General features: G+C 49.6%; 2 protein-coding genes across 2 annotated transcripts in view; one reads left to right on the top strand and one right to left on the bottom strand.

Annotated features, from left to right (window-relative positions):
- CFAP107 (cilia and flagella associated protein 107) overlaps positions 1-27888 on the bottom strand; it is a 498422-nt gene that overhangs the window by 121306 nt on the left and 349228 nt on the right. The window lies entirely within an intron of this gene.
- The window catches only part of VPS13D (vacuolar protein sorting 13 homolog D), a 431274-nt gene that overhangs the window by 241910 nt on the left and 161476 nt on the right, over positions 1-27888 (top strand). The window contains exons 47-53 of the mRNA XM_082274036.1: positions 7634-7825; positions 17411-17537; positions 20162-20304; positions 22649-22779; positions 23164-23339; positions 26634-26757; positions 26862-27097. Coding sequence (XP_082130162.1) covers positions 7634-7825; positions 17411-17537; positions 20162-20304; positions 22649-22779; positions 23164-23339; positions 26634-26757; positions 26862-27097 — 1129 coding nt within the window. The remainder of the gene's footprint in view (positions 1-7633; positions 7826-17410; positions 17538-20161; positions 20305-22648; positions 22780-23163; positions 23340-26633; positions 26758-26861; positions 27098-27888) is intronic.

The following is a 27888-nucleotide window of genomic DNA, read 5'->3' as shown; positions in this document are numbered from 1 at the left end:
ACTGACAGGCCGGGCAACCCTACCAAGACATGGCCATCCACCTAAACTGACCGGCCGGGCCCTTACCAAGACATGGCCGTCCACCTAAACTGACCACCCAGGCACCTACCAAGACATGGCCGTCCACCTAAACTGACCAGCCGTGCCACTACCAAGACATGGCCGTCCACCTAAACTGACCGGCCGGGCCCCTACCAAGACATGGCCGTCCACCTAAAGTGACCGACTGGGCCCCTACCAAGACATGGCCGTCCACCTAAACTGACCGGCCGGGCAAGGAGAGCATTCATCAGAGAAGCAGCCAAGAGGCCCATGGGAACTCTGGAGGAGCTGCAGAGATCCACAGCTCAGGTGGGAGAATCTGTCCACAGGACAACTATTAGTCGTGCGCTCCACAAATCTGCCCTTTATGGAAGAGTGAGAAGAAGAAAGTCATTGGTGGAAGAAAGCCATAGGAAGTTCTGTTTGCAGTTTGGGAGAAGCCATGTGGGGGAGGAGCAAACATGTGGGAGGAGCTCTGCTCAGAGGAGACCAAAATTCAACCAAAACGCTATGTGTGGGGGGAAACTAACACTGCCCATCACCCTGAACACACCATCCCCACTGTGAAACATGGTGGTGGCAGCATCATGGTGTGGGGATGCTTTTCTTTAGCAGGGACAGGGAAGCTGGTCAGAGTTGATGGGAAGATGGGTGGAGCCAAATACAGGACAATCTTAGAAGAAAAGACTTGAGACTGGGCGGAGGTTCACCTTCCAGCCGGACAACGACCCGAAACATCCAGCCAGAGCTACAATGGAATGGTTTCATGTGTTAGAATGGCCCAGTCACAGTCCAGACCTAAATCACATTGAGAATCTGTGGCAAGACTTGAAAATTGCTGTTCACAGACGCTCTCCATCCAATCTGACAGAGATGAGATATTCTGCAGAGAAGAATGGGCAGAAATGTCCTCTCTAGATGTGCAAAGCTGGTAGAGACATCCCCAAAAAGACTCCCAGCTGTAATTGCAGGGAAAGGCGGTTCTACAAAGTATTGACCCCGGGGGGTGAATACAAATGCAGCCACACTTTTCACAGATTTGTTTGTATCATTTATCATCTCTTTATCGTACATCACGGGACACAGAGCAGGCCATAATAATGACTATCTGGGTTATACGCCACCTATAGGTGAATGGACACTGGCAAACCAATAGACAGGAAGTTCCCCCTATATAACCCCTCCCATACAGGAAGAACATCAGTTTTTTCACCAGTGTCTTAAAAGCTCTTCAACCTAAATGATGTCCCAGTAAAGGGGAGTTGTGATTGCTAAGGGTTAAAAAGATTGTACCCGAGCCTCGGGATGGAAAGGAACGAGGTTTTGCCTGTAATGCAACCTGCTGGACATTGGAACCCTGATCATTATACGCAAGGAGTTTTCCAGCGGGGTGCTGTACAGGTCCAAGGGTGTGTACCCCAATAAGGGTGGTCTCCGGTGGAAAACCTCTTAACCAATAATCTCTTGGAGATCTGGGCAGCTTGGTTGGCTCTAGTATTCTGGATTGCCAGACTGCAGGATTGTCCTGTCAGTATTCAGTCCGACAATGCCACTGTAGTGACTTATATCAACCACCAAGGGGGCACCAGGAGCCAGGCAGCCCAGAAAGAGGTGAACTACATTCTAGCATGGGCAGAGAAGTACGTAACGTTTCTGTCGGCAGTGATCATCCCAGGGGTGGACAACTGGCAGGTGGACTTTCCAAGTTGCCAGCAGTTATTTCCAGGGGAATGATCCCTACATCCAGAGGTATTTCATATAATTTGCCAACGTTGGCATACCCCGGACGTAGATCTACTGGCATCCAGGTTCAACAACAAGCTGGACAAGTTTTTATCCAGAACCAGGGATCCAGTCGCTATCGGAACAGATGCGTTAGTGATCCCTTGGCATCAGTTCTTCCTGATCTATGCGTTTCTTCTGGTCCAACTTCTTCTGCCACGGAATACAGGTGGAGGGGAGACCGGTCATCCTGGTGGCTCTGGCCTGGCCCAGGAGACCTTGGTATGCAGAGATTGTGAAATGGGCAGTAGAGGAGCCATGATCACTTCCATGCCGTCCAGATCTACTTTCCCAAGGTCCCATATTCCATTCTGCTTTACGATCGCTGAATTTAACGGTCTGGCTATTGAGACCAGAATCTCGAAGGGTCGAGGGATTTCGGGTCTAGTTCTATCTACGTAGATAAACGCTAGGAAACCCGTCTCTAGAAAACTCTACTATAGAGTCGGGAAATCTTTCATCTCTTGGTGCGAATACAAATGATGGCATCCTCACAAGTATGTTATTGGCAGAATTCTTGCTTTTCTGCAGTTAGGAGTGAAATTGAAGCTGGCATTAGGAACTATCAAGGGGCAGATCTCAGCCTTCTCTATTTTCTTTCAGAGACCGATAGTGACACGATCGTTGTGTGAGCATTTCTGCAAGGTGTGATTTGCATGGTTCTGCCGGTCCAGCCACCCATATGCCCCTGGGACCTAAATCTTGTGCTCTCTGTGTTACAGAACCAACCGTTCGAGCCTATCAGACATATTCCTTTGGCTCTCATGGTAAGGAAATTGGCTCTTTTCTTCGGTTAGAAGGGTGTCAGAATTAGCAGCCCTTTCTTGCAAGGAGCCATTTTTAGTCCTGCACCAGCACAGAGTGGTTTTGTGTCCCCATCCAGCCTTTTTGCCCAAAGTGGTTTCCAGTTTCCATCTAAACCAGGATATCACTCTGCCTTCCTTTGTTCCGAACCCTCGGACCACAGAAGAGAAATGATTACATTTTCTCGCCGTAATACGGGCAGTCAGGGTCTGTTTGAAAATGTCGGCACTGATTCGGAGCACTGATGCTTTTTTTGTCCTGCCAGAAGGGCCTAAGAGAGGCCAGACAGGGACAAGTTAGACTATTTCTAAGTGGATTCGCCAGGTCATTGTTCAGACGTATGGATTAAAGGGGAAGGCCCCACCCTGTAGGGTAAAGGCGCACTTTACAAGGAGGGCGAGTGCCTCAAGGCCGGTGCATCATCAAGTGTCTATGGCTCAGATTTGCTACTTGGTCTTCAGTGCATACATTTACTAGGTCATACCAGGTGGAAGTTAGAGCCCGAGAGGGGGCTGAATTTGGATGTTAGATCCCGAGAGGGGGCTGAATTTGGATGTAGCGTGCTACAAGCAGCAGTATAGATCCTTTAGAGATCCTCAGAATCCCTGAGGGCCGGTCTTGGGATTACGGTGTTCCCTCCCCTCAAGGGCATTGCTTTAGGACATCCCAGATAGTCATTATTATGGCCGGCTCTGTGTCCCGTGATGTACGATAAAGGAAATTGGATTATTCCTACAACTTGCCTGTAAAATCCTTTTCTTGGAGTACATCACGGGACACAGAGGCCCCTCCCCTCTTTTCTGGGATCTTCATTGCTTGCTACAAAAACGGTGGTTCTTCCTTTATGGGAGGGGTTATATAGGGGGGGACTTCCTGTCTATTGGTTTGCCAGTGTCCATTCACCTATAGGTGGCGTATAACCCAGATAGTCCTTATTACCGGCTCTGTGTCCCCTGATGTACTCCAAGAAAAGGATTTTACAGTTTAAAATCCAATTTTTCATTCCACTTCACAATTATGAGCCATGTTGTATCGGTCTATCACATAAAATACTTGTACCTGAATGTGGAATCTGCACATTTCAGATACTCCCCCATCCAATGGATCCAGCATTGACCCACTGAGATCACCGGCCACAGCTCTGCCCCACGCTGCCACATTCCCTCTGACGTCATTGAGAGGCCTGCTGGTGTTCTATCAGATTATCGCTACCCATCAGATTACCCCATCGGGTGTAACAGAAGTTACTTTCCGAACAAAAATACTTACTGTGCATGGGCTATGCGTTCTGTGGTGGGCTATGCGTTCCATGGTGGGCTATGCGTTCCGTGGTGGGCTATGCGTTCTGTGGTGGGCTATGCGTTCCATGGTGGGCTATGCGTTCCGTGGTGGGCTATGCGTTCCGTGGTGGGCTATGCGTTCCATGGTGTGCTATGCGTTCCATGGTGCGCTGTGCGTTCCGTGGTGCGCTATGCGTTCCATTGTGTGCTATGCGTTCCATTGTGTGCTATGCGTTCCATGGTGTGCTATGCGTTCCGTGGTGGGCTATGCGTTCCGTGGTGGGCTATGCGTTCCATGGCGTGCTGTGCGTTCCATGGTGTGCTGTGCGTTCCGTGGTGCGCTATGCGTTCCATTGTGTGCTATGCGTTCCATGGTGTGCTATGCGTTCCGTGGTGGGCTATGCGTTCCGTGGTGCGCTATGCGTTCCATTGTGTGCTATGCGTTCCATTGTGTGCTATGCGTTCCATTGTGTGCTATGCGTTCCGTGGTGTGCTATGCGTTCCGTGGTGGGCTATGCGTTCCGTGGTGTGCTATGCCTTCCGTGGCGTGCTATGCCTTCCATGGTGTGCTATGCCTTCCGTGGCGTGCTATGCCTTCCATGGTGTGCTATGCCTTCCGTGGTGTGCTATGCCTTCCGTGGTGTGCTATGCCTTCCGTGGTGTGCTATGCCTTCCTTGGTGTGCTATGCCTTCCTTGGTGTGCTATGCCTTCCGTGGTGTGCTATGCCTTCCGTGGTGTGCTATGCCTTCCGTGGTGTGCTATGCCTTCCTTGGTGTGCTATGCCTTCCTTGGTGTGCTATGCCTTCCGTGGTGTGCTATGCCTTCCGTGGTGTGCTATGCCTTCCGTGGTGTGCTATGCCTTCCGTGGTGTGCTATGCTTTCCGTGGTGTGCTATGCCTTCCGTGGTGTGCTATGCCTTCCGTGGTGTGCTATGCCTTCCGTGGTGTGCTATGCCTTCCGTGGTGTGCTATGCCTTCCGTGGTGTGCTATGCCTTCCGTGGTGTGCTATGCCTTCCGTGGGGTGCTATGCCTTCCGTGGGGTGCTATGCCTTCCGTGGTGTGCTATGCCTTCCGTGGTGTGCTATGCCTTCCGTGGTGTGCTATGCCTTCCGTGGTGTGCTATGCCTTCCGTGGTGTGCTATGCCTTCCGTGGTGTGCTATGCCTTCCGTGGTGTGCTATGCCTTCCGTGGTGTGCTATGCCTTCCGTGGTGTGCTATGCCTTCCGTGGTGTGCTATGCCTTCCGTGGTGTGCTATGCCTTCCGTGGTGTGCTATGCCTTCCGTGGTGTGCTATGCCTTCCGTGGTGTGCTATGCCTTCCGTGGTGTGCTATGCCTTCCGTGGTGTGCTATGCCTTCCGTGGTGTGCTATGCCTTCTGTGGTGTGCTATGCCTTCTGTGGTATGCTATGCCTTCTGTGGTGTGCTATGCCTTCCGTGGGGTGCTCTGCCTTCCGTGGTGTGCTATGCCTTCCGTGGTGTGCTATGCCTTCCGTGGTGTGCTCTGCCTTCCGTGGTGTGCTCTGCCTTCCGTGGTGTGCTGTGCCTTCCGTGGTGTGCTGTGCCTTCCGTGGTGTGCTGTGCCTTCCGTGGTGTGCTGTGCCTTCCGTGGTGTGCTGTGCCTTCCGTGGTGTGCTGTGCCTTCCGTGGTGTGCTATGCCTTCCGTGGGGTGCTCTGCCTTCCGTGGGGTGCTCTGCCTTCCGTGGTGTGCTATGCCTTCTGTGGTGTGCTATGCCTTCTGTGGTGTGCTATGCCTTCCGTGGTGTGCTATGCCTTCCGTGGTGTGCTATGCCTTCTGTGGTGTGCTATGCCTTCCGTGGTGTGCTATGCCTTCTGTGGTGTGCTATGCCTTCTGTGGTGTGCTATGCCTTCCGTGGTGTGCTATGCCTTCCGTGGGGTGCTCTGCCTTCCGTGGGGTGCTCTGCCTTCCGTGGTGTGCTATGCCTTCTGTGGTGTGCTATGCCTTCCGTGGTGTGCTATGCCTTCCGTGGTGTGCTATGCCCCTCCGCCACCTTCCTACTGCTGCCGCCCAGCTTGTTACAAACTGTAACATCAAAACAGCCTCAGATATCAGTATACAATATTTATTTATATCACTTATTCCTAAAATTACTCTGAAATTCAAGACGTAGCTGGGTGTAAGATGGCCGCTGCCGCTGTTCTATCAGATTACCGCTAGCCTTCAGATCAGGAAGTGTTTGGATCGCATAGCGCCATAGAACGCATGTTGGAACGCAGAGCGCGTGCGCAGTGAGTTTTTTACGTTTTTGGTCAGAACGTCTCTTCTGTTACACAATCTGATGGGTAGCGGTCATCTGATAGGACACCGCCTTTTCTGGGTTCAGAGGGTGGGCCTCTTTATGACACGCCGATAGGCCCGCCCCTTCCTCCTGTTCTTCAATGAAAGGCTATGCCTCCTGGACTATGTGACATACATATCCGGGCAGTTCGCGTCTCATTCGCTGAGTCGAGTGATGTGGGGGGGGGGGCGGGGCTGACTTTCATTAAAAAGAAAAGAAAGAAAAATGGCCTTATTCCTGCAGAGGAAGGGAGGAGGGGTGGACATGCATGATCTTCCTCGGGGGGGGGGGGGGGGGGGTGGACAGGCATGATCTTTCTCAGGGGGGAGGGGTGGACATGCAGGATCTTCCTCAGGGAGGAGGGGTGGACATGCAGGATCTTCCTCAGGGGGGAGGGGTGGACATGCAGGATCCTACTCAGGGGGGAGGGGTGGACATGCAGGATCTTCCTCAGGGGGGAGGGGTGGACATGCAGGATCTTCCTCAGGGAGGAGGGGTGGACATGCAGGATCTTCCTCAGGGGGGAGGGGTGGACATGCAGGATCTTCCTCAGGGGGGAGGGGTGGACATGCAGGATCTTCCTCAGGGGGGAGGGGTGGACATGCAGGATCTTCCTTAAGGGGATGAAGGTCCACTTTAAGGTGCAGTAGATCTGGGGGTGCTTGTTGACGGTTTCCCAGTATTGGAAGGCCGCTTCCCCCCCCCCCCCGCTCTTCTCTTCACACCTTCTCCAAGTTGTAGCGGGTGGAAGTTTCCTCCTCATCTGATGCCAGATTTTACTCTGGGGTCCTCCAGGGGGCAGTGTGAGCTGCAGGCGGTCCCCAGCCTTCTCCTGCGTTTTCTGGGCCCTGTTAGCACTTGTTTGCTGTATTTCCCATATTCTATGGACGGCTTTTCTGCATTCTGAGAGTTTAAGACTTCTGTGTCCCTCAATTGATGAGAGAGAAAAATGTTTCGTACTCCCAAAAATATCCTTTTCTTGGAGCCCGGGGGGGAGGAGGGGGGATACAGGTCCCGCCCCTCAGCGTTTATCATCATACTATCAGTGCTGCTTGGCATGGCATGCTGGGATTAGTGGGAGGAGCTATCCCGGGCTGCCCACTGTTTGGTTTTCCTTAGTATGGCAGCTTTGTAATACTTTGTACATACAGAAGGCTCCATTCCCAAAGTTGAAATATCCTCATAGTGACCGTCACAGCGGATTCCAGCGAGGGTTAAATATTACAAAAATAAAGATCCTTATCCTTGTGTGGCAGCTTTGTGAATTAGACATCTTTTTTCCTATCTGTGCATCTCTCATTTTGTAACTTTACAGCCAATTGAATCCTTGCTTTGTTCTGTGATGAATTTGTCTTTCTGGAATTGTATGCCCCCCCCCCCCCCCCCCGCTCCTCCTCATATCTCCTCATTCATTATTATTGGACAGGAATCTCTCTGGAGAATTTCCCGCACTGTAAGGAGCTGCTCATCCCTCCGGGGACTCAGAACTACATTGTGAGGATGAGACTCTACGACGCCAACAAGAGGCTGCTGAACCTCACCATACGCATCATGTGCCGGGCCGAGGGCTCCCTGAAAATCTTCATCTCAGCACCTTATTGGCTGATCAATAAAACAGGTTGGTCATGTGAGGCCGGGTATCTGCCTTTATCCGGGAAGGCGTGTTCTCACTTCAATGTGTTTAAAGTGATTGTAAAGTCTTATTTGTTTTCCTATAAGAAGAAGAAGCTTGTTAGACTTCCTTGTTAGACTTCCTTGTTAGACTTCCTTGTTAGACTTCCTTGTTAGACTTCCTTGTTAGACTTCCTTGTTAGACTTCCTTGTTAGACTTCCTCCTCTGGGCAGTTAAAGAAAAAAGTTTGTTGGGCGCTTCCTCTGGAAAGATCAGTCCTCCCAATATAAAGTCTGGGTGGGGGAAGGACAACCAGACTGGTGAATGGACTTCCGGGGTGCAGAAATATACCGCGCTGACACTGAAAGGCAGAAGAAAGTCCCACTGTCAGGCAAAGAAAGAGAAAAGGCGCCTCTGAGTGTAGCCGATATTACTTCATTACATAATAGAGGCGTGAACCTACATGAAGGATGGCGTGTGTCATCGCGGCTCAAGGGTCCCTTCCTCCTTCACGGCCGGTCCCACCCTCTAGCTGACCGGCAGCAGGGAGAGGACACTGTAATGGAAGCCCAATCAGAGGTGCTGGGTCAGAACGAGGCAGCGGTGGAACGCTTGTCTCGCTGATGGACCAATCGGTCTGAGGAAGGAGCACTTCTGTGCATGCTCTGAAACGCGTTACCGCCCCTCCACGTCATCACGCTTGTGCGTTCCATCAGTGAGGAATGCATTCCACCGATGCCTCGTTCTGACCCAGCACCTCCGATTGGCCTTCCCTTACAGTGTCCTCTCCCTGCTACCGCTCAGCTAGAGGGTGGGACCAACCGCGAACCAGGAAGGGACCCTTGAGCCGCGAACCAGGAAGGGACCCTTGAGCCGCGAACCAGGAAGGGACCCTTGAGCCGCGAACCAGGAAGGGACCCTTGAGCCGCGATGACACACGCCATCCTTCATGTAAGTTCACGCCTTTATTATGCAATGGAGGCGCCTTTCTCTTTCTTTCTCCCCTGTGGGCAGCTGGATTTGCACAGAGCAGACCGGATTCTCCTCTTTCCGGGTCCCTCTTCTGTGTTCCTGGCCCCTCTCTTCTGTTGAGTGCCCCCACAGGAAGCAGCTTGCTATGGGGCACCCAAGCCGAGTCCATTCAGACGCAGTGCCCCGACCTGGCCCCACCCCCTCTCTCCTGATTGGCTAGCTAACTTTGATTGACAACAGCGGCAGCCAATTGTGCGCTGCAGTCAGGAGGGTGAATCTCGGACAGCTGAAGCACTCGTGGACAGAGAGGGACCTCAGGTAAGTATTAGGGGGTGAGGGGAGGCTGCTAAACAGGGAAGACTTTTTATCTTCATGCATAGAATGCATCTTCTGCCTTTATATCTCCTTTAACTATAAAATATAAATAAATATAAAACGCACTAAATCCGCGCTTCTCAGAGTGTAATAGAGCTCAGCAACTGACAGCAAATTACAATATAAACAAAATGCAGCGAAAACGATCGCTTGAGACATCAGAGGGCCCTAAACTTGGGTCAGAATCTTCCACCTCGGAGTGTAATTCGTAGAATGAGAACACGATCCGACTCTTCCCACAGCAAGGGGACCGTTATTTCCACAATGGTCAATTCACAAGGATCACACAGCCTCTAATCCAGATCGATCGTATGTCAGAATCCAGGATAGGGCACATAGGGATGAACAGAGAGCCAGTGAAAGAATCTCATAGTGTAGAGGACCGGCTTCTTATTCTTAAATCCAAATTCCATTCAAGTTCTCCCAGAAGTAGAGAAGTAATAGAAGAAGGAAAATGATCTCTGAAGTGTTGCAGCTCCTTCCAGATGGTAAATCTTGGAATACAGCCGATAGTCGATGTACAGATTATTCTCCAGTGTGAATCTCTTCATGTCTCTCTGTAGATCGGTGAAAATCCCCAAAGCCTCTGCAGTTCATAGCACAGAGAGCGTAGCAGAGCGCAGAGAGCGTAGCAGAGCGCAGAGAGCGTAGCAGAGCGCAGAGAGCGTAGCAGAGCGCAGAGAACGTAGCAGAGCGCAGAGAGCGTAGCAGAGCGCAGAGAGCGTAGCAGAGCGCAGAGAGCGTAGCAGAGCGCAGAGAGCGTAGCAGAGCGCAGAGAACGTAGCAGAGCGCAGAGAGCGTAGCAGAGCGCAGCTTTCTCAGTCAGTAAACCTCCATTGGTTAATCTGCTGGTGGTGTTTTGGTTCTCAAGGCTGTTAGCTGCAGTTCCAGTGTCATTGTCACTGGACTTCAGGGGATATACTGGGATATACTGGGACGAATCAGGCACAATCCCGGTACCGTTTTCCAGAGCCAGTGGTCGGCTCTGATATAATAGCAATCTTGGCGACTAACTAGTTGCTGGATTCCGAGCAGCAGGAGGGGATGCCTCCCCCGCAGATTTCTGTGGCTTTTTCCTTTCTGGCTCTCCCATCCAATCAGGAGACCCGAGCATCCAGCCAAGGCTCCCACCGGCCAATCGGAGAGCCAAACAAAGCCTGGTTCGCCTTTGATCGGCTCTTGGCTACGCAATGACCTGACATCACTTCCTGAGTACCTGTCACTCCTATTACTGTCACATTCCCCCCGATCCCTCCATAAAGAGTACCTGTCACTCCTATTACTGTCACATTCCTCCCCGATCCCTCCATAAAGAGTACCTGTCACTCCTATTACTGTCACATTCCCCCCGATCCCTCCATAAAGAGTACCTGTCACTCCTATTACTGTCACATTCCTCCCCGATCCCTCCATAAAGAGTACCTGTCACTCCTATTACTGTCACATTCCCCCCGATCCCTCCATAAAGAGTACCTGTCACTCCTATTACTGTCACATTCCCCCAGATCCCTCCATAAAGAGTACCTGTCACTCCTATTACTGTCACATTCCCCCCGATCCCTCCATAAAGAGTACCTGTCACTCCTATTACTGTCTCATTCCCCCAATCCCTCCATAAAGAGTACCTGTCACTGCTATTACTGTCACATTCCCCCGATCCCTCCATAAAGAGTACCTGTCACTGCCTATTACTGTCACATTCCCCCCGATCCCTCCATAAAGAGTACCTGTCACTGCTATTACTGTCACATTCCCCCCGATCCCTCCATAAAGAGTACCTGTCACTGTCTATTACTGTCACATTCCTCCCTGATCCCTCCATAAAGAATACCTATCACTGCTATTACTGTCACATTCCCCCCGATCCCTCCATAAAGAGTACCTGTCACTGCCTATTACTGTCACATTCCCCCGGATCCCTCCATAAAGAGTACCTGTCACTGCCTATTACTGTCACATTCCCCCCGATCCCTCCATAAAGAGTACATGTCACTGCTATTACTGTCACATTCCCCCCGATCCCTCCATAAAGAGTACCTGTCACTCCTATTACTGTCACATTCCCCCCCGATCCCTCCATAAAGAGTACCTGTCACTGCTATTACTGTCACATTCCCCCCGATCCCTCCATAAAGAGTACCTGTCACTCCTATTACTGTCACATTCCCCCCGATCCCTCCATAAAGAGTACCTGTCACTGCTATTACTGTCACATTCCCCCCCGATCCCTCCATAAAGAGTACCTGTCACTCCTATTACTGTCACATTCCCCCCGATCCCTCCATAAAGAGTACCTGTCACTCCTATTACTGTCACACTCCACCCGATCCCTCCATAAAGAGTACCTGTCACTCCTATTACTGTCACATTCCTCCCGATCCCTCCATAAAGAGTACCTGTCACTCCTATTACTGTCACATTCCTCCCGATCCCTCCATAAAGAGTACCTGTCACTCCTATTACTGTCACATTCCCCCCGATCCCTCCATAAAGAGTACCTGTCACTCCTATTACTGTCACATTCCCCCCGATCCCCCCATAAAGAGTACCTGTCACTGCCTATTACTGTCACATTCCCCCCGATCCCTCCATAAAGAGTACCTGTCACTGCCTATTACTGTCACATTCCCCCCGATCCCTCCATAAAGAGTACCTGTCACTCCTATTACTGTCACATTCCCCCCGATCCCTCCATAAAGAGTACCTGTCACTGCCTATTACTGTCACATTCCCCCCGATCCCTCCATAAAGAGTACCTGTCACTCCTATTACTGTCACATTCCTCCCGATCCCTCCATAAAGAGTACCTGTCACTCCTATTACTGTCACATTCCCCCCGATCCCTCCATAAAGAGTACCTGTCACTCCTATTACTGTCACATTCCCCCCGATCCCTCCATAAAGAGTACCTGTCACTCCTATTACTGTCACATTCCCCCCGATCCCTCCATAAAGAGTACCTGTCACTCCTATTACTGTCACATTCCCCCGATCCCTCCATAAAGAGTACCTGTCACTCCTATTACTGTCACATTCCCCCCGATCCCTCCATAAAGAGTACCTGTCACTCCTATTACTGTCACATTCCTCCCGATCCCTCCATAAAGAGTACCTGACACTCCTATTACTGTCACATTCCTCCCGATCCCTCCATAAAGAGTACCTGTCACTGCCTATTACTGTCACATTCCCCCCGATCCCTCCATAAAGAGTACCTGTCACTCCTATTACTGTCACATTCCCCCCGATCCCTCCATAAAGAGTACCTGTCACTCCTATTACTGTCACATTCCCCCCGATCCCTCCATAAAGAGTACCTGTCACTCCTATTACTGTCACATTCCCCCCGATCCCTCCATAAAGAGTACCTGTCACTCCTATTACTGTCACATTCCCCCCGATCCCTCCATAAAGAGTACCTGTCACTGCTATTACTGTCACATTCCCCCCGATCCCTCCATAAAGAGTACCTGTCACTCCTATTACTGTCACATTCCCCCCGATCCCTCCATAAAGAGTACCTGTCACTGCTATTACTGTCACATTCCCCCGATCCCTCCATAAAGAGTACCTGTCACTCCTATTACTGTCACATTCCCCCCGATCCCTCCATAAAGAGTACCTGTCACTGCCTATTACTGTCACATTCCTCCCGATCCCTCCATAAAGAGTACCTGTCACTGCCTATTACTGTCACATTCCCCCCGATCCCTCCATAAAGAGTACCTGTCACTGCATATTACTGTCACATTCCCCCCGATCCCTCCATAAAGAGTACCTGTCACTGCTATTACTGTCACATTCCCCCCGATCCCTCCATAAAGAGTACCTGTCACTGCTATTACTGTCACATTCCCCCCGATCCCTCCATAAAGAGTACCTGTCACTGCCTATTACTGTCACATTCCCCCCGATCCCTCCATAAAGAGTACCTGTCACTGCTATTACTGTCACATTCCCCCCGATCCCTCCATAAAGAGTACCTGTCACTCCTATTACTGTCACATTCCCCCCGATCCCTCCATAAAGAGTACCTGTCACTGCTATTACTGTCACATTCCCCCCCGATCCCTCCATAAAGAGTACCTGTCACTGCCTATTACTGTCACATTCCCCCCGATCCCTCCATAAAGAGTACCTGTCACTCCTATTACTGTCACATTCCTCCCGATCCCTCCATAAAGAGTACCTGTCACTCCTATTACTGTCACATCCCCCCCGATCCCTCCATAAAGAGTACCTGTTACTGCCTATTACTGTCACATTCCCCCCGATCCCTCCATAAAGAGTACCTGTCACTCCTATTACTGTCACATTCCTCCTGATCCCTCCATAAAGAATACCTGTCACTGCATATTACTGTCACATTCCCCCCGATCCCTCCATAAAGAGTACCTGTCACTGCTATTACTGTCACATTCCCCCCGATCCCTCCATAAAGAGTACCTGTCACTGCTATTACTGTCACATTCCCCCCGATCCCTCCATAAAGAGTACCTGTCACTGCCTATTACTGTCACATTCCCCCCGATCCCTCCATAAAGAGTACCTGTCACTGCTATTACTGTCACATTCCCCCCGATCCCTCCATAAAGAGTACCTGTCACTCCTATTACTGTCACATTCCCCCCGATCCCTCCATAAAGAGTACCTGTCACTGCCTATTACTGTCACATTCCCCCCGATCCCTCCATAAAGAGTACCTGTCACTGCTATTACTGTCACATTCCCCCCGATCCCTCCATAAAGAGTACCTGTCACTGCTATTACTGTCACATTCCCCCCCGATCCCTCCATAAAGAGTACCTGTCACTGCCTATTACTGTCACATTCCCCCCGATCCCTCCATAAAGAGTACCTGTCACTCCTATTACTGTCACATTCCTCCCGATCCCTCCATAAAGAGTACCTGTCACTCCTATTACTGTCACATCCCCCCCGATCCCTCCATAAAGAGTACCTGTTACTGCCTATTACTGTCATATTCCCCCCGATCCCTCCATAAAGAGTACCTGTCACTCCTATTACTGTCACATTCCCCCCGATCCCTCCATAAAGAGTACCTGTCACTCCTATTACTGTCACATTCCTCCCGATCCCTCCATAAAGAGTACCTGTCACTGCCTATTACTGTCATATTCCCCCCGATCCCTCCATAAAGAGTACCTGTCACTCCTATTACTGTCACATTCCTCCCGATCCCTCCATAAAGAGTACCTGTCACTGCTATTACTGTCACATTCCTCCCGATCCCTCCATAAAGAGTACCTGTCACTGCTATTACTGTCACATTCCTCCCGATCCCTCCATAAAGAGTACCTGTCACTGCTATTACTGTCACATTCCCCCCGATCCCTCCATAAAGAGTTCCTGTCACTCCTATTACTGTCACATTCCCCCCGATCCCTCCATAAAGAGTACCTGTCACTCCTATTACTGTCACATTCCTCCCGATCCCTCCATAAAGAGTACCTGTCACTCCTATTACTGTCACATTCCCCCCGATCCCTCCATAAAGAGTACCTGTTACTGCCTATTACTGTCACATTCCCCCCGATCCCTCCATAAAGAGTACCTGTCACTCCTATTACTGTCACATTCCCCCCGATCCCTCCATAAAGAGTACCTGTCACTCCTATTACTGTCACATTCCTCCCGATCCCTCCATAAAGAGTACCTGTCACTGCCTATTACTGTCACATTCCCCCCGATCCCTCCATAAAGAGTACCTGTCACTCCTATTACTGTCACATTCCTCCCGATCCCTCCATAAAGAGTACCTGTCACTGCCTATTACTGTCATATTCCCCCCGATCCCTCCATAAAGAGTACCTGTCACTCCTATTACTGTCACATTCCCCCCGATCCCTCCATAAAGAGTACCTGTCACTGCCTATTACTGTCACATTCCCCCCCGATCCCTCCATAAAGAGTACCTGTCACTCCTATTACTGTCACATTCCCCCCGATCCCTCCATAAAGAGTACCTGTCACTCCTATTACTGTCACATTCCTCCCGATCCCTCCATAAAGAGTACCTGTCACTGCCTATTACTGTCATATTCCCCCCGATCCCTCCATAAAGAGTACCTGTCACTCCTATTACTGTCACATTCCTCCCGATCCCTCCATAAAGAGTACCTGTCACTGCCTATTACTGTCATATTCCCCCCGATCCCTCCATAAAGAGTACCTGTCACTCCTATTACTGTCACATTCCCCCCATCCCTCCATAAAGAGTACCTGTCACTGCTATTACTGTCACATTCCCCCCGATCCCTCCATAAAGAGTACCTGTCACTCCTATTACTGTCACATTCCCCCCGATCCCTCCATAAAGAGTACCTGTCACTCCTATTACTGTCACATTCCCCCCCGATCCCTCCATAAAGAGTACCTGTCACTCCTATTACTGTCACATTCCCCCCGATCCCTCCATAAAGAGTACCTGTCACTCCTATTACTGTCACATTCCCCCCCGATCCCTCCATAAAGAGTACCTGTCACTCCTATTACTGTCACATTCCCCCCGATCCCTCCATAAAGAGTACCTGTCACTCCTATTACTGTCACATTCCCCCCGATCCCTCCATAAAGAGTACCTGTCACTCCTATTACTGTCACATTCCCCCCGATCCCTCCATAAAGAGTACCTGTCACTCCTATTACTGTCACATTCCCCCCCGATCCCTCCATAAAGAGTACCTGTCACTGCTATTACTGTCACATTCCCCCCGATCCCTCCATAAAGAGTTCCTGTCACTCTTATTACTGTCACATTCCCCCCGATCCCTCCATAAAGAGTTCCTGTCACTCCTATTACTGTCACATTCCCCCCCGATCCCTCCATAAAGAGTACCTGTCACTGCTATTACTGTCACATTCCCCCCGATCCCTCCATAAAGAGTACCTGTCACTCCTATTACTGTCACATTCCCCCTGATCCCTCCATGAAGAGTACCTGTCACTGCTATTACTGTCACATTCCCCCCGATCCCTCCATAAAGAGTACCTGTCACTCCTATTACTGTCACATTCCCCCCGATCCCTCCATAAAGAGTACCTGTCACTCCTATTACTGTCACATTCCCCCCGATCCCTCCATAAAGAGTACCTGTCACTCCTATTACTGTCACATTCCCCCTGATCCCTCCATGAAGAGTACCTGTCACTGCTATTACTGTCACATTCCCCCCGATCCCTCCATAAAGAGTACCTGTCACTCCTATTACTGTCACATTCCCCCCGATCCCTCCATAAAGAGTACCTGTCACTCCTATTACTGTCACATTCCCCCCGATCCCTCCATAAAGAGTACCTGTCACTCCTATTACTGTCACAAGGGATGTTTACATTCATTCTGATAGCAATAAAAGTGAATAAAAAAATAAAAGTAAAGCAATGGTGTAAAAATATAAAAACATTAAACAAATAATTTAAAAAGAAAAAAAAAATAAGTGCCCCCCCCCCCCCATGCTAGCATGAATGCACGCATCGGTCCCGCACACACGCAAACATCGATCGTCCCACATGTGAGGTATCACCGCGAACGTCCAATCACGGGCAGTAATTCTATCATCAGACCTCCTCTGTACATATAAAGTGGTGACCTGTAGAGGGTTTTATAATGTCTTCTATGGAGAGTAACATTTATGTTGTTAGTCGCCATTACACGTGTGTGCGCAATTTTACAGCGTGACATGTTTGTTATCGATTTACTCAGCTTAACTTCATCTTCTAAATTTTACCAAAAAATCGGGTTATGCATTAAGTTTTTGTTGCATTAAAATTCAAAAAAGTGTTTTCTTTCCCCAAAAATTGCGTTTAAAAAACCGCTGCGCAAATACGACATAAAAATGACAACACCACCAATTCATTCTTTAGGGCCTCTGCTTTTTATAATAATTGGGGCCTCTAACTATATTTCTAGCAAAAAATACTGATTGTTACATGCGAACAAAAAGTGCCATAAAGACATGCTGGTAGGTTAATTGGATCCTACTGTGTATGAATGTGAGTTAGGGACATTAGATTGTAAGCTCCTTGAGGGCAGGGACTGATGTGAATGTATATGTAAAGCGCTGCGTAAATTGACAGCGCTATATAAGTACCTGAAATAAATTAAAAATAAATAAAAATAAAAAGGCCTGGGGGGGGTCAGGGGGTTAAAGCTGAACTTTAATGACATGTTGCGCCCCCCTGGCTCCCGCTTCTCTCCATTCTGATGAAGTTTTCCTTTCCTAGGCCTGCCATTGATCTTCAGACAGGACAACGCAAAGACGGACGCTGCGGCCCAGTTTGAGGAACACGAGCTCGCCCGCAGTCTGAGTCCCCTCCTCTTCTGTTATGCAGATAAGGAGCTTCCAAACCTGTGAGTCCGTCTGATGGAAGCTGTGCTCATGTATTGATCTCTTTGTATTATTGATAAGGTGATTGGTGCTGCTATCTGCAGAGTGTGACCATCCCTGCTACTGGCCATAAACAAGCCTTGCGGTGGCCTTCAGCCCCGGTTGATGTTGTGCGGTAAATGCTGCAATTTCCTGTAGGTTTCCCGCACCACAAAGCAATCGCTGCGCGTTCTGCGGTCTGCTGCAGGTGTGGATGGAAAGTTAACGACTTGAACTGGAGTGCATGGATAAAAACAACTCTGCAAATAAAAAAAGCTGCCTGCACCTTTTCCATGCGGATTTGAGCCATTCCACACAGAAACGCATTTAATTTGCGCAAGAATGCGATGCGATTCACAGTGCGCATCTAGGCATGTCTGCGGACCTCCCCCTCCTCTCCATCTGTGTCTGCGGACCTCCCCCTCCTCTCCATCTGTGTCTGCGGACCTCCCCCTCCTCTCCATCTGTGTCTGCGGACCTCCCCTCCATCTGTGTCTGCAGACCTCCCCTCCCCTCCATCTGTGTCTGCAGACCTCCCCTCCCCTCCATCTGTGTCTGCGGACCTCCCCTCCATCTGTGTCTGCAGACCTCCCCCTCCCCTCCATCTGTGTCTGCGGACCTCCCCTCCATCTGTGTCTGCAGACCTCCCCTCCATCTGTGTCTGCGGACCTCCCCTCCATCTGTGTCTGCGGACCTCCCCTCCATCTGTGTCTGCGGACCTCCCCTCCATCTGTGTCTGCGGACCTCCCCTCCATCTGTGTCTGCAGACCTCCCCTCCATCTGTGTCTGCAGACCTCCCCTCCATCTGTGTCTGCAGACCTCCCCTCCATCTGTGTCTGCGGACCTCCCCTCCATCTGTGTCTGCAGACCTCCCCTCCATCTGTGTCTGCAGACCTCCCCCTCTCCATCTGTGTCTGCAGACCTCCCCCTCTCCATCTGTGTCTGCAGACCTCCCCTCCATCTGTGTCTGCAGACCTCCCCTCCATCTGTGTCTGCAGACCTCCCCTCCATCTGTGTCTGCAGACCTCCCCTCCATCTGTGTCTGCAGACCTCCCCTCCATCTGTGTCTGCAGACCTCCCCTCCATCTGTGTCTGCAGACCTCCCCTCCCCTCTATCTGTGTCTGCGGACCTCCCCTCCCCTCTATCTGTGTCTGCAGACCTCCCCTCCCCTCCATCTGTGTCTGCAGACCTCCCCTCCATCTGTGTCTGCAGACCTCCCCTCCATCTGTGTCTGCAGACCTCCCCTCCATCTGTGTCTGCAGACCTCCCCTCCATCTGTGTCTGCAGACCTCCCCTCCCCTCTATCTGTGTCTGCGGACCTCCCCTCCCCTCTATCTGTGTCTGCAGACCTCCCCTCCCCTCTATCTGTGTCTGCAGACCTCCCCTCCCCTCTATCTGTGTCTGCAGACCTCCCCTCCCCTCCATCTGTGTCTGCGGACCTCCCCTCCCCTCTATCTGTGTCTGCGGACCTCCCCTCCCCTCCATCTGTGTCTGCAGACCTCCCCTCCCCTCTATCTGTGTCTGCGGACCTCCCCTCCCCTCTATCTGTGTCTGCGGATCTCCCCTCCCCTCCATCTGTGTCTGCAGACCTCCCCTCCCCTCCATCTGTGTCTGCGGACCTCCCCCTCCCCTCCATCTGTGTCTGCGGACCTCCCCCTCCCCTCCATCTGTGTCTGCGGACCTCCCCTCCCCTCTATCTGTGTCTGCAGACCTCCCCTCCCCTCCATCTGTGTCTGCGGACCTCCCCTCCCCTCCATCTGTGTCTGCGGACCTCCCCTCCCCTCCATCTGTGTCTGCGGACCTCCCCTCCATCTGTGTCTGCGGATTTCCCCCCCCCCCCCCCGAAATTGTCTGGGAAATGTCCAGGAATAATTGTCTGGGAAATGTCCAGGAATAGTCTGGGAATTGTCCAGGAAATGTCCGGGAATAGTCTGTGAAATATCCAGGAATAGTCTGTGAAATATCCAGGAATAGCCTGGGAAATGTCCGGGAATAGCCTGGGAAATGTCCGGGAATAGCCTGGGAAATGTCTGGAATAGTCTGGGAAATGTCCGGGAATAGTCTGGGAATAGTCCGGGAAATGTCCGGGAATAGTCTGGGAATAGTCTGGGAATAGTCCGGGAAATGTCTGGGAATAGTCCGGGAAATGTCTGGGAATAGTCTGGGAAATGTCCGGGAATAGCCTGGGAAATGTCCGGGAATAGCCTGGGAAATGTCCGGGAATAGTCTGGGAAATATCCAGGAATAGTCTGGGAAATATCCAGGAATAGTCTGGGAAATCCAGGAATAGTCTGGGAAATGTCCGGGAATAGTCTGGGAAATCCAGGAATAGTCTGGGAAATGTCAGGGAATAGCCTGGGAAATGTCCGGGAATAGCCTGGGAAATGTCCGGGAATAGCCTGGGAAATGTCCGGGAATAGTCTGGGAAATGTCCGGGAATAGTCTGGGAAATGTCCGGGAATAGTCTGGGAAATGTCCGGGAATAGTCTGGTAAATATCCAGGAATAGTCTGGGAATTGTCCGGGAAATATCCAGGAAATGTCGGGTAGGACGGGCTTTGGTCTGGAATATTTCCTGATCCTGTATACATGACTGTTCTCTCTGCAGATGTACGATGAGAGTTGGGAAAGGGATTCATCCGGATGGAATACCAGGGTGGTGTCAGGGCTTCTCTCTGGATGGTGGAAGTGGAGTGAGAGCCCTGAAAGTGATCCAACAAGGGAACCGTCCAGGACTCATCTACAATATAGGTACCAACCCCCGCTCTCTCCTCACTCTCCCCCCATCAATAATCTCTGATACAATGGTATACTCCACACCTAGATCATATCTGATCACATACATCACCATTCTAATCATTACTGAGCTCCGCTGTGTCAGTGCCGGCAGCTGGGTGCCATCTCATCGCTGCAAGTCCGGGCAACTGTCATAATTCTCCTAAAACTGGCCGGACTGGATTCCCACTCCTGGGATTTTAAGGCTTACTCCACCTTTTGCACCATGTTGTTTGTTACACCCTTTTTGTGATCCCACCGTATGACGGTGTGTGGAGGTTCTTCTCCCCCCACAACAGTTGTCACTTTAGTAATTGGCGCGGTTGTGCGGAGCTTCACTTGTACAGCCATGTCATTCCTTCATAGAGATCTGTGAGTGAATAAACTTCAAGTCTCATTTTCCACAGTCAGACAGCATGTACTTCTCAATAAAACACAGAGGGGGTGTTCAGAGAGCTGGAGGAGGAGTCTGCAGGAGCCTGTACAGAGGGCGGGGCAAAGAGCTGGAGGAGGAGTCTGCAGGAACCTGTACAGAGGACAGGGCAGAGAGCTGTAGGTGGAATCTGCAGGAGCCTGTACAGAGGACATGGCAGAGAGCTGTAGGCGGAATCTGCAGGAGCCTGTACAGAGGATGGGGCAGAGAGCTGTAGAAGGAGTCTGCAGGAGCCTGTAAAGAGGATGGGGCAGAGAGCTGGAGGAGGAGCCTGTACAGAGGTCGGGGCAGAGTGTTAAGGAGGAGTCTGCTGGAGCCTGTACAGAGGGCAGGGTAGAGAACTGGATGAGAAGTCTGCAGGAGCTTATATAGAAGGCGGGGCAGAGAGTTGGAGGAGGAGTCTGCAAGAGCCTGTACAGAGGTCGGAAGGAATCTGCAGGAGCCTGTACGGAGGATGAACCTGTACAGGGGTCAGGGCAGAGAGCTGGAGGAGGAGTCTGCAGGAGCCTGTACAGAGGGCAAGGTAGAGAACTGCAGAAGGAGTCTGCAGGACCCTGTACAGAGGGCAGGGCAGAGAGCTGGAGGAGGAGTCTGCAGGAGCCTGTACAGAGGGCAAGGTAGAGAACTGCAGAAGGAGTCTGCAGGAGCCTGTACAGATGTCGGGCAGAGAGTGGACGAGGAGTCTACAGGAGCTTGAACAGAAGGCAGGGCAGAGAGCTAGAGGAGGAGTCTGCCGGAGCCTGTACAGAGGGCGGGGCAGAAAGCTAAGGGAGGAGCCTGTATAGAGGTTTAGGGCACAGAGCTGGAGAAGTCTGCAGGAGCCTGTACAGAGGTTGGGGCAGAGAGCTGGAGGAAGAGCCTCTACAGAGGTCAGGGTAGAGAGCTGGAGGAGAAGTTTGCCGGAGCCTGTACAGAGGTTGGGGCAGAGAGCTTTAGGAGGAGTCTGCAGGAGCCTGTACAGAGGTTGGGGCAGAGTGCTGGAAGAGGAACCTGTACAGGTGTCAGGGCAGAGAGCTGGAGGAATAGCCTGTACAGGGGTTTAGGGTAAAGAGCTGGAGGAGAAGTATGCCGGAGCCTGTACAGAGGAAGGGGCAGAGAGCTGTAGGAGGAGTCTGCAGGAGCCTGTACAGAGGTCAGGGCAGAGAGCTTTAGGAGGAGTCTGCAGGAGCCTGTACAGGGGTTGGGGCAGAGAGCTGGAGGAAGAGCCTGTGCAGAGGTCAGGGCAGAGAGCTGGAGGAGAAGTATGCAGGAGCCTGTACAGAGGACAGAGCAGAGAGCTGTAGGGGGAGTCTGCAGGAGCCTGTACAGAGGTCGGAGCAGAGAGCTGGAGGAGGAGCCTGTACAGAGGTCGGAGCAGAGAGCTGGAGGAGGAGCCTGTACAGAGGTTGGGGCAGAGAGTTGAGGAGGAGTCTGCTGGAGCCTTTACAGAGGGTGGGGCAGAGTGCTGGAGGAGAAGTATGCAGGAGCCTTAACAGAGGGCAGGCCAGTAAGCTGGAAGAGGGGTCTGCATAAGCATGTACAGAGGTTGGGCCAGAAAGCTGGAGGAGGGGTCTGCAGGATCCTGTACAGATGTCAGGGCAGAGAGCTGGAGGAAGAACCTGTACAGAGGTCAGGGTAGAGAGCTGGAGGAGGAGCCTGTACATGTTACCATTCTATACCTGCAGTAATCAGTTACTCTAACACAAGAATAGGTTGGATATAAACTTGTTGCAATGTAAAGAGAAATCATGGAAAACACGACTATTGAAGTTAAAAATAAAATGTTCCAAAACTGCTGCAAGAAAATCTGGTGATCCCTCACCCCATCTCACCTCCCCCTCCTCCATGTCTGGCCAGCCTCACTCCTCCACGTGTACCCATTACTATCTCTACCTACCTTCTTCCTAGGCATTGATGTGAAGAAAGGTCGGGGGAGGTACATAGACACCTGCATGGTCACCTTTGCCCCCCGCTACCTACTGATCAACAAATCTTCTCACAAGCTTGCCTTTGCCCAAAGAGAATTTGCAAGAGGACAGGTAAGTGTACCTGAAATCAGTGATCCTCAACCCTGGCCCTCAGGGCCCACTAACAGGCCAGGTTTGCAAGATAACTGAAATACATCCCAGGTGATATCATTTGCTGCTCAGTGATTGCAGTACTCTAGTCTGCATCTCCTCAAGGTAATACCTAAAATCTGGCCTGTTAGTGGGCCTTGAGGACCAGAGTTGAGAACCACTGCCTTAAATGATGAGGACAGGTAAGTGTACCTGTAATGATGAGGACAGGTAAGTGTACCTGTAATGATGAGGACAGGTAAGTGTACCTGTAATGATGAGGACAGGTAAGTGTACCTGTAATGATGAGGACCTCCCAGTCTGGCTGTGGAGTTCCTGCTAACGCACCGAACTGTTCTTTTCCAGGGCACAAACAATCCTGATGGCTACATTTCCACCCTCCCCGGCTCCAGCGTGGTCTTCCATTGGCCCAGAAATGACTATGACCAGCTCCTGTGCGTCCGACTCATGGATGTCTCCAACTGTACCTGGTCTGGGGGCTTCGAGGTCAACAAAAACAATTCCTTCCATATAAATATGAGGTATATATAATATACCGGACATACACTGTTATCACTCCCTCTCTGCTCTCCTGTGTGCCCCTCCAACCTCTACACCAGGCCGGAATCTCGTATTTTGGAGGTATTGGAAGATCTCTTCTTCTTTTCTCCGGTCAGTTGGAACCAGAATTCTGTATGCAGGGCATATTCTCTCAGAACGGCCAATCAGATGTTGGGTTTCTGTAGTTGTCGGGGAAATACGAATTTATATCGGTTGACTATCACAGTGTGCGCTGCTGATAAATTCTGAATTGTAATAATAAGTTAATAAAACAATAGTAATAGAATAAAATAGAGATTATTGTGCTAACTTAAAGAATGTAAGCAGCTGACATCAATCACTGAACTAAGGAGAGTGATAAATCAATACAAATACAAAAATATGTGCAGCGCTAGAAGAAAAAATTTCCCAACAAAATAAATTGTCCAATCGCAGGAAGCATTCCACAAGTAACGTAAACAATGGATGGTGAGAAAAAGTCCAATATATAATGGTGCAAATCATATATAAGTGCAGCAAATCCCGTCACCAGTGAAGGTAGAAATATATTGCGCTCACCAGATGGATGGGACCCCAAAACACCTTATAGTGTAGGAGTCAAACAGGCTTAAGAATGATGGAGTGTCCCCACAGATTTTTCACCGATTCCAACGGCAACCATGCAAATCTCCGGTAGATGAAATAATTCAGAGATTCCCCTTCCACATGGTGGGTGGTAAAACCGAAAAAAATGGAGGGACATATAGCGTAATATTGCTAAGATCAATTTAATATCAATAAAGCGGATACACTTACAGACATCCGTGAAAGACAGGCATATAAGATGTAAAACAGCTGGGCTGACCAAGTCCTCTTTACATGTTTCGGCATAAATGCCTTTCTCAAAAGATAAAGTCAGCAGGTAGCCAGTGTTCATATATATATATAGAGGTAGAATTAATTGGGTACACCTGTGGGAAGTAGGCAGTGGACTGCATGGAAACCGGAAGTAAAACCGGCGTGCGTTCCAAGCCTCACTATGGTATAGCGCCAAAAATTAAGCCTATTAAATCATAAGGGGAAAATAAATATTTAACAGGAAGTGGTGAAATGCCTGGAGGGGATGGCATTAGCCATCGTACACCCCAAGCCTCTTTCTGGATTGTAAGACAGGATATGCTGACATCACACCTGGGACTGGGCGGAAGCGATGTCAGCGTCAAAATATCGAGGGGGGACGGCATTTAACCGTCATCAACCCCAAGCCTCCATCTGAAATGTAAAACCGGATATGCCGACATCACATCCAGGATTGGGCGGAAGCGTGTCAGCAAGGCAAGGCGGACCGCTTTACCGGAAGTTAGGGCATATCAATGCACCAGGTCAACAAACCAGAAATGGAGACAACTCAGATTGGCCGATTCAACAAATAGTGAATAACGCCAATAAGAGAACAAAAAAAGAAAAATAAAAATAAAATGATGACGTTATAGTTAAACAGCGCCAACAAGAGAGTAGAAAAGGGGGACAAAATATCGGTTTAGTTATCTAAAACCATAGTATATCCTCATAATGGGCTCATTTAAAAAAATGAGAAACCAATATTTGGAAAAAACAAAAATGTCAATTGTCCATAATTAAAGGGACATGATAACAAATTTTGTCTATACACAGTCCATAGTCTATCTCCATATTAGGTGACTCTTAATACAGGATATCTATAACAAAAAATTTTTTTTATTAAATAACTACATGATGTATACAGCCAAATGTAATAAAAAATATTTTTATAAAAATATCATAAATAAAAATGATAAAATCGCATAAAAGAACGAATAAGGATAAAGGGAACGTAAAAGGCTAATGATAGCCAGAAAGGCAGGTGGGAGTAGGATATTTAATACGCTAAGCTGTGTTTATAAAGGCGTTTATATCCCACTCTATATTCAACCCAAAAGGATGGTAGGACTTCAAAGTATAGATCCAGTATGTCTCTCTCCTAGAGACACCACGAATTTTTGAGCCACCCCTCCAGGGAGGTACATACTGGTCTATGACCTGAAATAAAGTGCCAGTGGGATCAAAGAAGGTAATGTTTACCTACAGTATGCTTATCCTTGCCTGTGAGAATGCTCGTAATATGTTCATTAACACGCACATTAAAGGACCTAATAGTGCGTCCCACGTACTGCTTTTTACAGGGGCACGTTAACAAATAAACAATATGAGTAGTTATGCAAGTGGCGAAAAACTTGATATGGTAAAGACTCCCTGTGACAGAAGATTGAAAAGATGTGAATTTCCTTCTTTTATCACAATTATATTCGCACACTCTGCACTTCCGGCAGGGATAAAAACCAATAAGATCAGCAAAAAATTTTTTTGGTTTAATTGGTTCATCCGGTACATTGGGAGCTAATTGTCCTCTTAATGCAGGGGCACCTCTGAAAGTGACCGAGGGTCGTACAGGTAAGACGGTACTCAGAATGGGGTCATTTCTAAGTACATCCCAATGTTTAGAAATAATTCTCTTGATGGAATTATGCTGAATAGAAAAATTGGTAAAAAAGGACCATTTAGCAAAGTCAGACTGGTTTTTTGTTTTATTTTTAGACCCAGAAAGTAATTGTGCTCTATCAATCTGAGTTACTTCCATTATAGTGGACTCAAGAACATCAGAATTATAACCCTTAACTAAGAACCTATCCTTTAGCAGCTGGGCTTGTTGGAGGAATTCATGTTCATGAGTACAATTCCTCCTAAGTCTGATGAATTGACTCTTAGGTATTCCACCCAACCAAGCCTTGTGATGACAGCTGTCAACAGGCAGGTACGAGTTACGGTCTGTGTCCTTGAAAAAAGTACTGGTGACAAACTGATTGTCCACTATGGAAATATTGAGGTCTAAGAAATGAATATTAGTGGAACTATATTCAAAAGATAAATGGATACCTCTCGTATTGTCATTCAAGAATGACATGAATGTCTCGAGAGATGAGGTGTCCCCCTTCCACAGGAGGAGGATGTCGTCTATATAACGCACCCAGAGAACCAGCTCGGGTGCGTCATAAGGAAAGACGACATCCTCCTCCCAATAGTAATAGAATTGGTGGTGGAGGGTGGGGGGGGGTGGGGTTTGCTTTTATTGTGCTTTGTCAGGATCAGGGCCAGAAGGTAAATAATAGGAACCCGTCTGCTTATTGGGTCCCTCGTCACCCAAAATATTTCCCTGGAAGGGCGCCATTAAATTTCTGTGTTCTCTTCTCAGAATAATTATCTCCTTTTTATTATCTCAGGGACACTCTGGGGAAATGTCACTTCCTAAGAGTAGAGATCACCCTGCAGGGGGCGACGTACCGGGTATCCTTCAGTAACACGGATCAGATGCCGCCTCCTTTCCGGGTGGATAACTTCTCAAAGGTGAACCGAGGACTACAAAGTGTTTAATATCTCCTATTAGAAGGACCCGATCCTTCTCTCTCTTCATTCCGGTCATAGGAGTAACATTTGTATTCTGTGTCCAGGTCCCGGTGGTGTTCATGCAGCATGGAATAGCAGAGCCTCGGCTGAGGACAGAGGTGAAGGCGGCCGCCTCTCTGGACTATGCATGGGATGAGCCCACTCTGCCCTCCTACGTCACCCTGACTGTGAAAGGAGCCGGATCTTCTGAGATCATCTGCAACATGAACGACTTCCAGGACAGCAAGCAGCTTTACTATGAGAACTTCATCTACATAGCTGCCACCTATACCTTCTCCGGGTAAAATCATTTATAGATCTCCATCTACATACCGTATCTGACACAAGTAAGTACACCCCTCCCATCTATCTTTTCATGTGACAACACTGAAGAAATGAGACTTTGCTACAATGTAAAGTAGTGAGTGTACAGCTTGTATAACAGTGTAAATTTACTGTCCCCTCAAAATAACTCAACACACAGCCATTAATGTCTAAACCGCTGGCAACAAAAGTCAGTACACCCCTAAGTGACAATCTCCAAAATCGGCCCAAAGTGTCAATATTTTGTGTGGCCACCATTATTTTCCAGCACTGCCTTAACCCTCTTGGGCATGGAGTTCACCAGAGCTTCACAGGTTGTCACTGGAGTCCTCTTCCCCTCCTCCATGATGACATCACAGAGCTGGTGGATGATAGAGACCTTGCGCTCCTCCACCTTCTGTTTGAGGATGTCCCACAGATGCTAAATTCATGTCCTTAGTCTGCTTGTCTTCAGCAAACTGTTTGTGGGCTTTCTTGTCCATCATCTTTAGAAGAGGCTTCCTTCTGGGATGACAGCCATGCAGACCAATTTGATGCAGTGTACGGCGTATGGTCTGAGCACTGACAGGCTGACCCCTCCCCCACCCCTTCAACCTCTGCAGCAATGCTGGCAGCACTCATACGTCTATTTACCAAAGACAACCTCTGGATATGACGCTGAGCACGGCACTCAACTTCTTTGGTGGACCATGGAGAGGCCTGTTCTGAGTGGAACCTGTCCTGGTAAACCGCTGTATGGTCTTGGCCACCGTGCTGCAGCTCAGTTTC

This window comes from Pelophylax lessonae (assembly GCF_965119305.1).
Source record: "Pelophylax lessonae genome assembly, chromosome: 12".
Classification (NCBI taxonomy): domain Eukaryota; kingdom Metazoa; phylum Chordata; class Amphibia; order Anura; family Ranidae; genus Pelophylax; species Pelophylax lessonae.
Note: the sequence above shows the minus strand (reverse complement) of the source record. Positions and strands in the feature narration are given on the sequence as shown.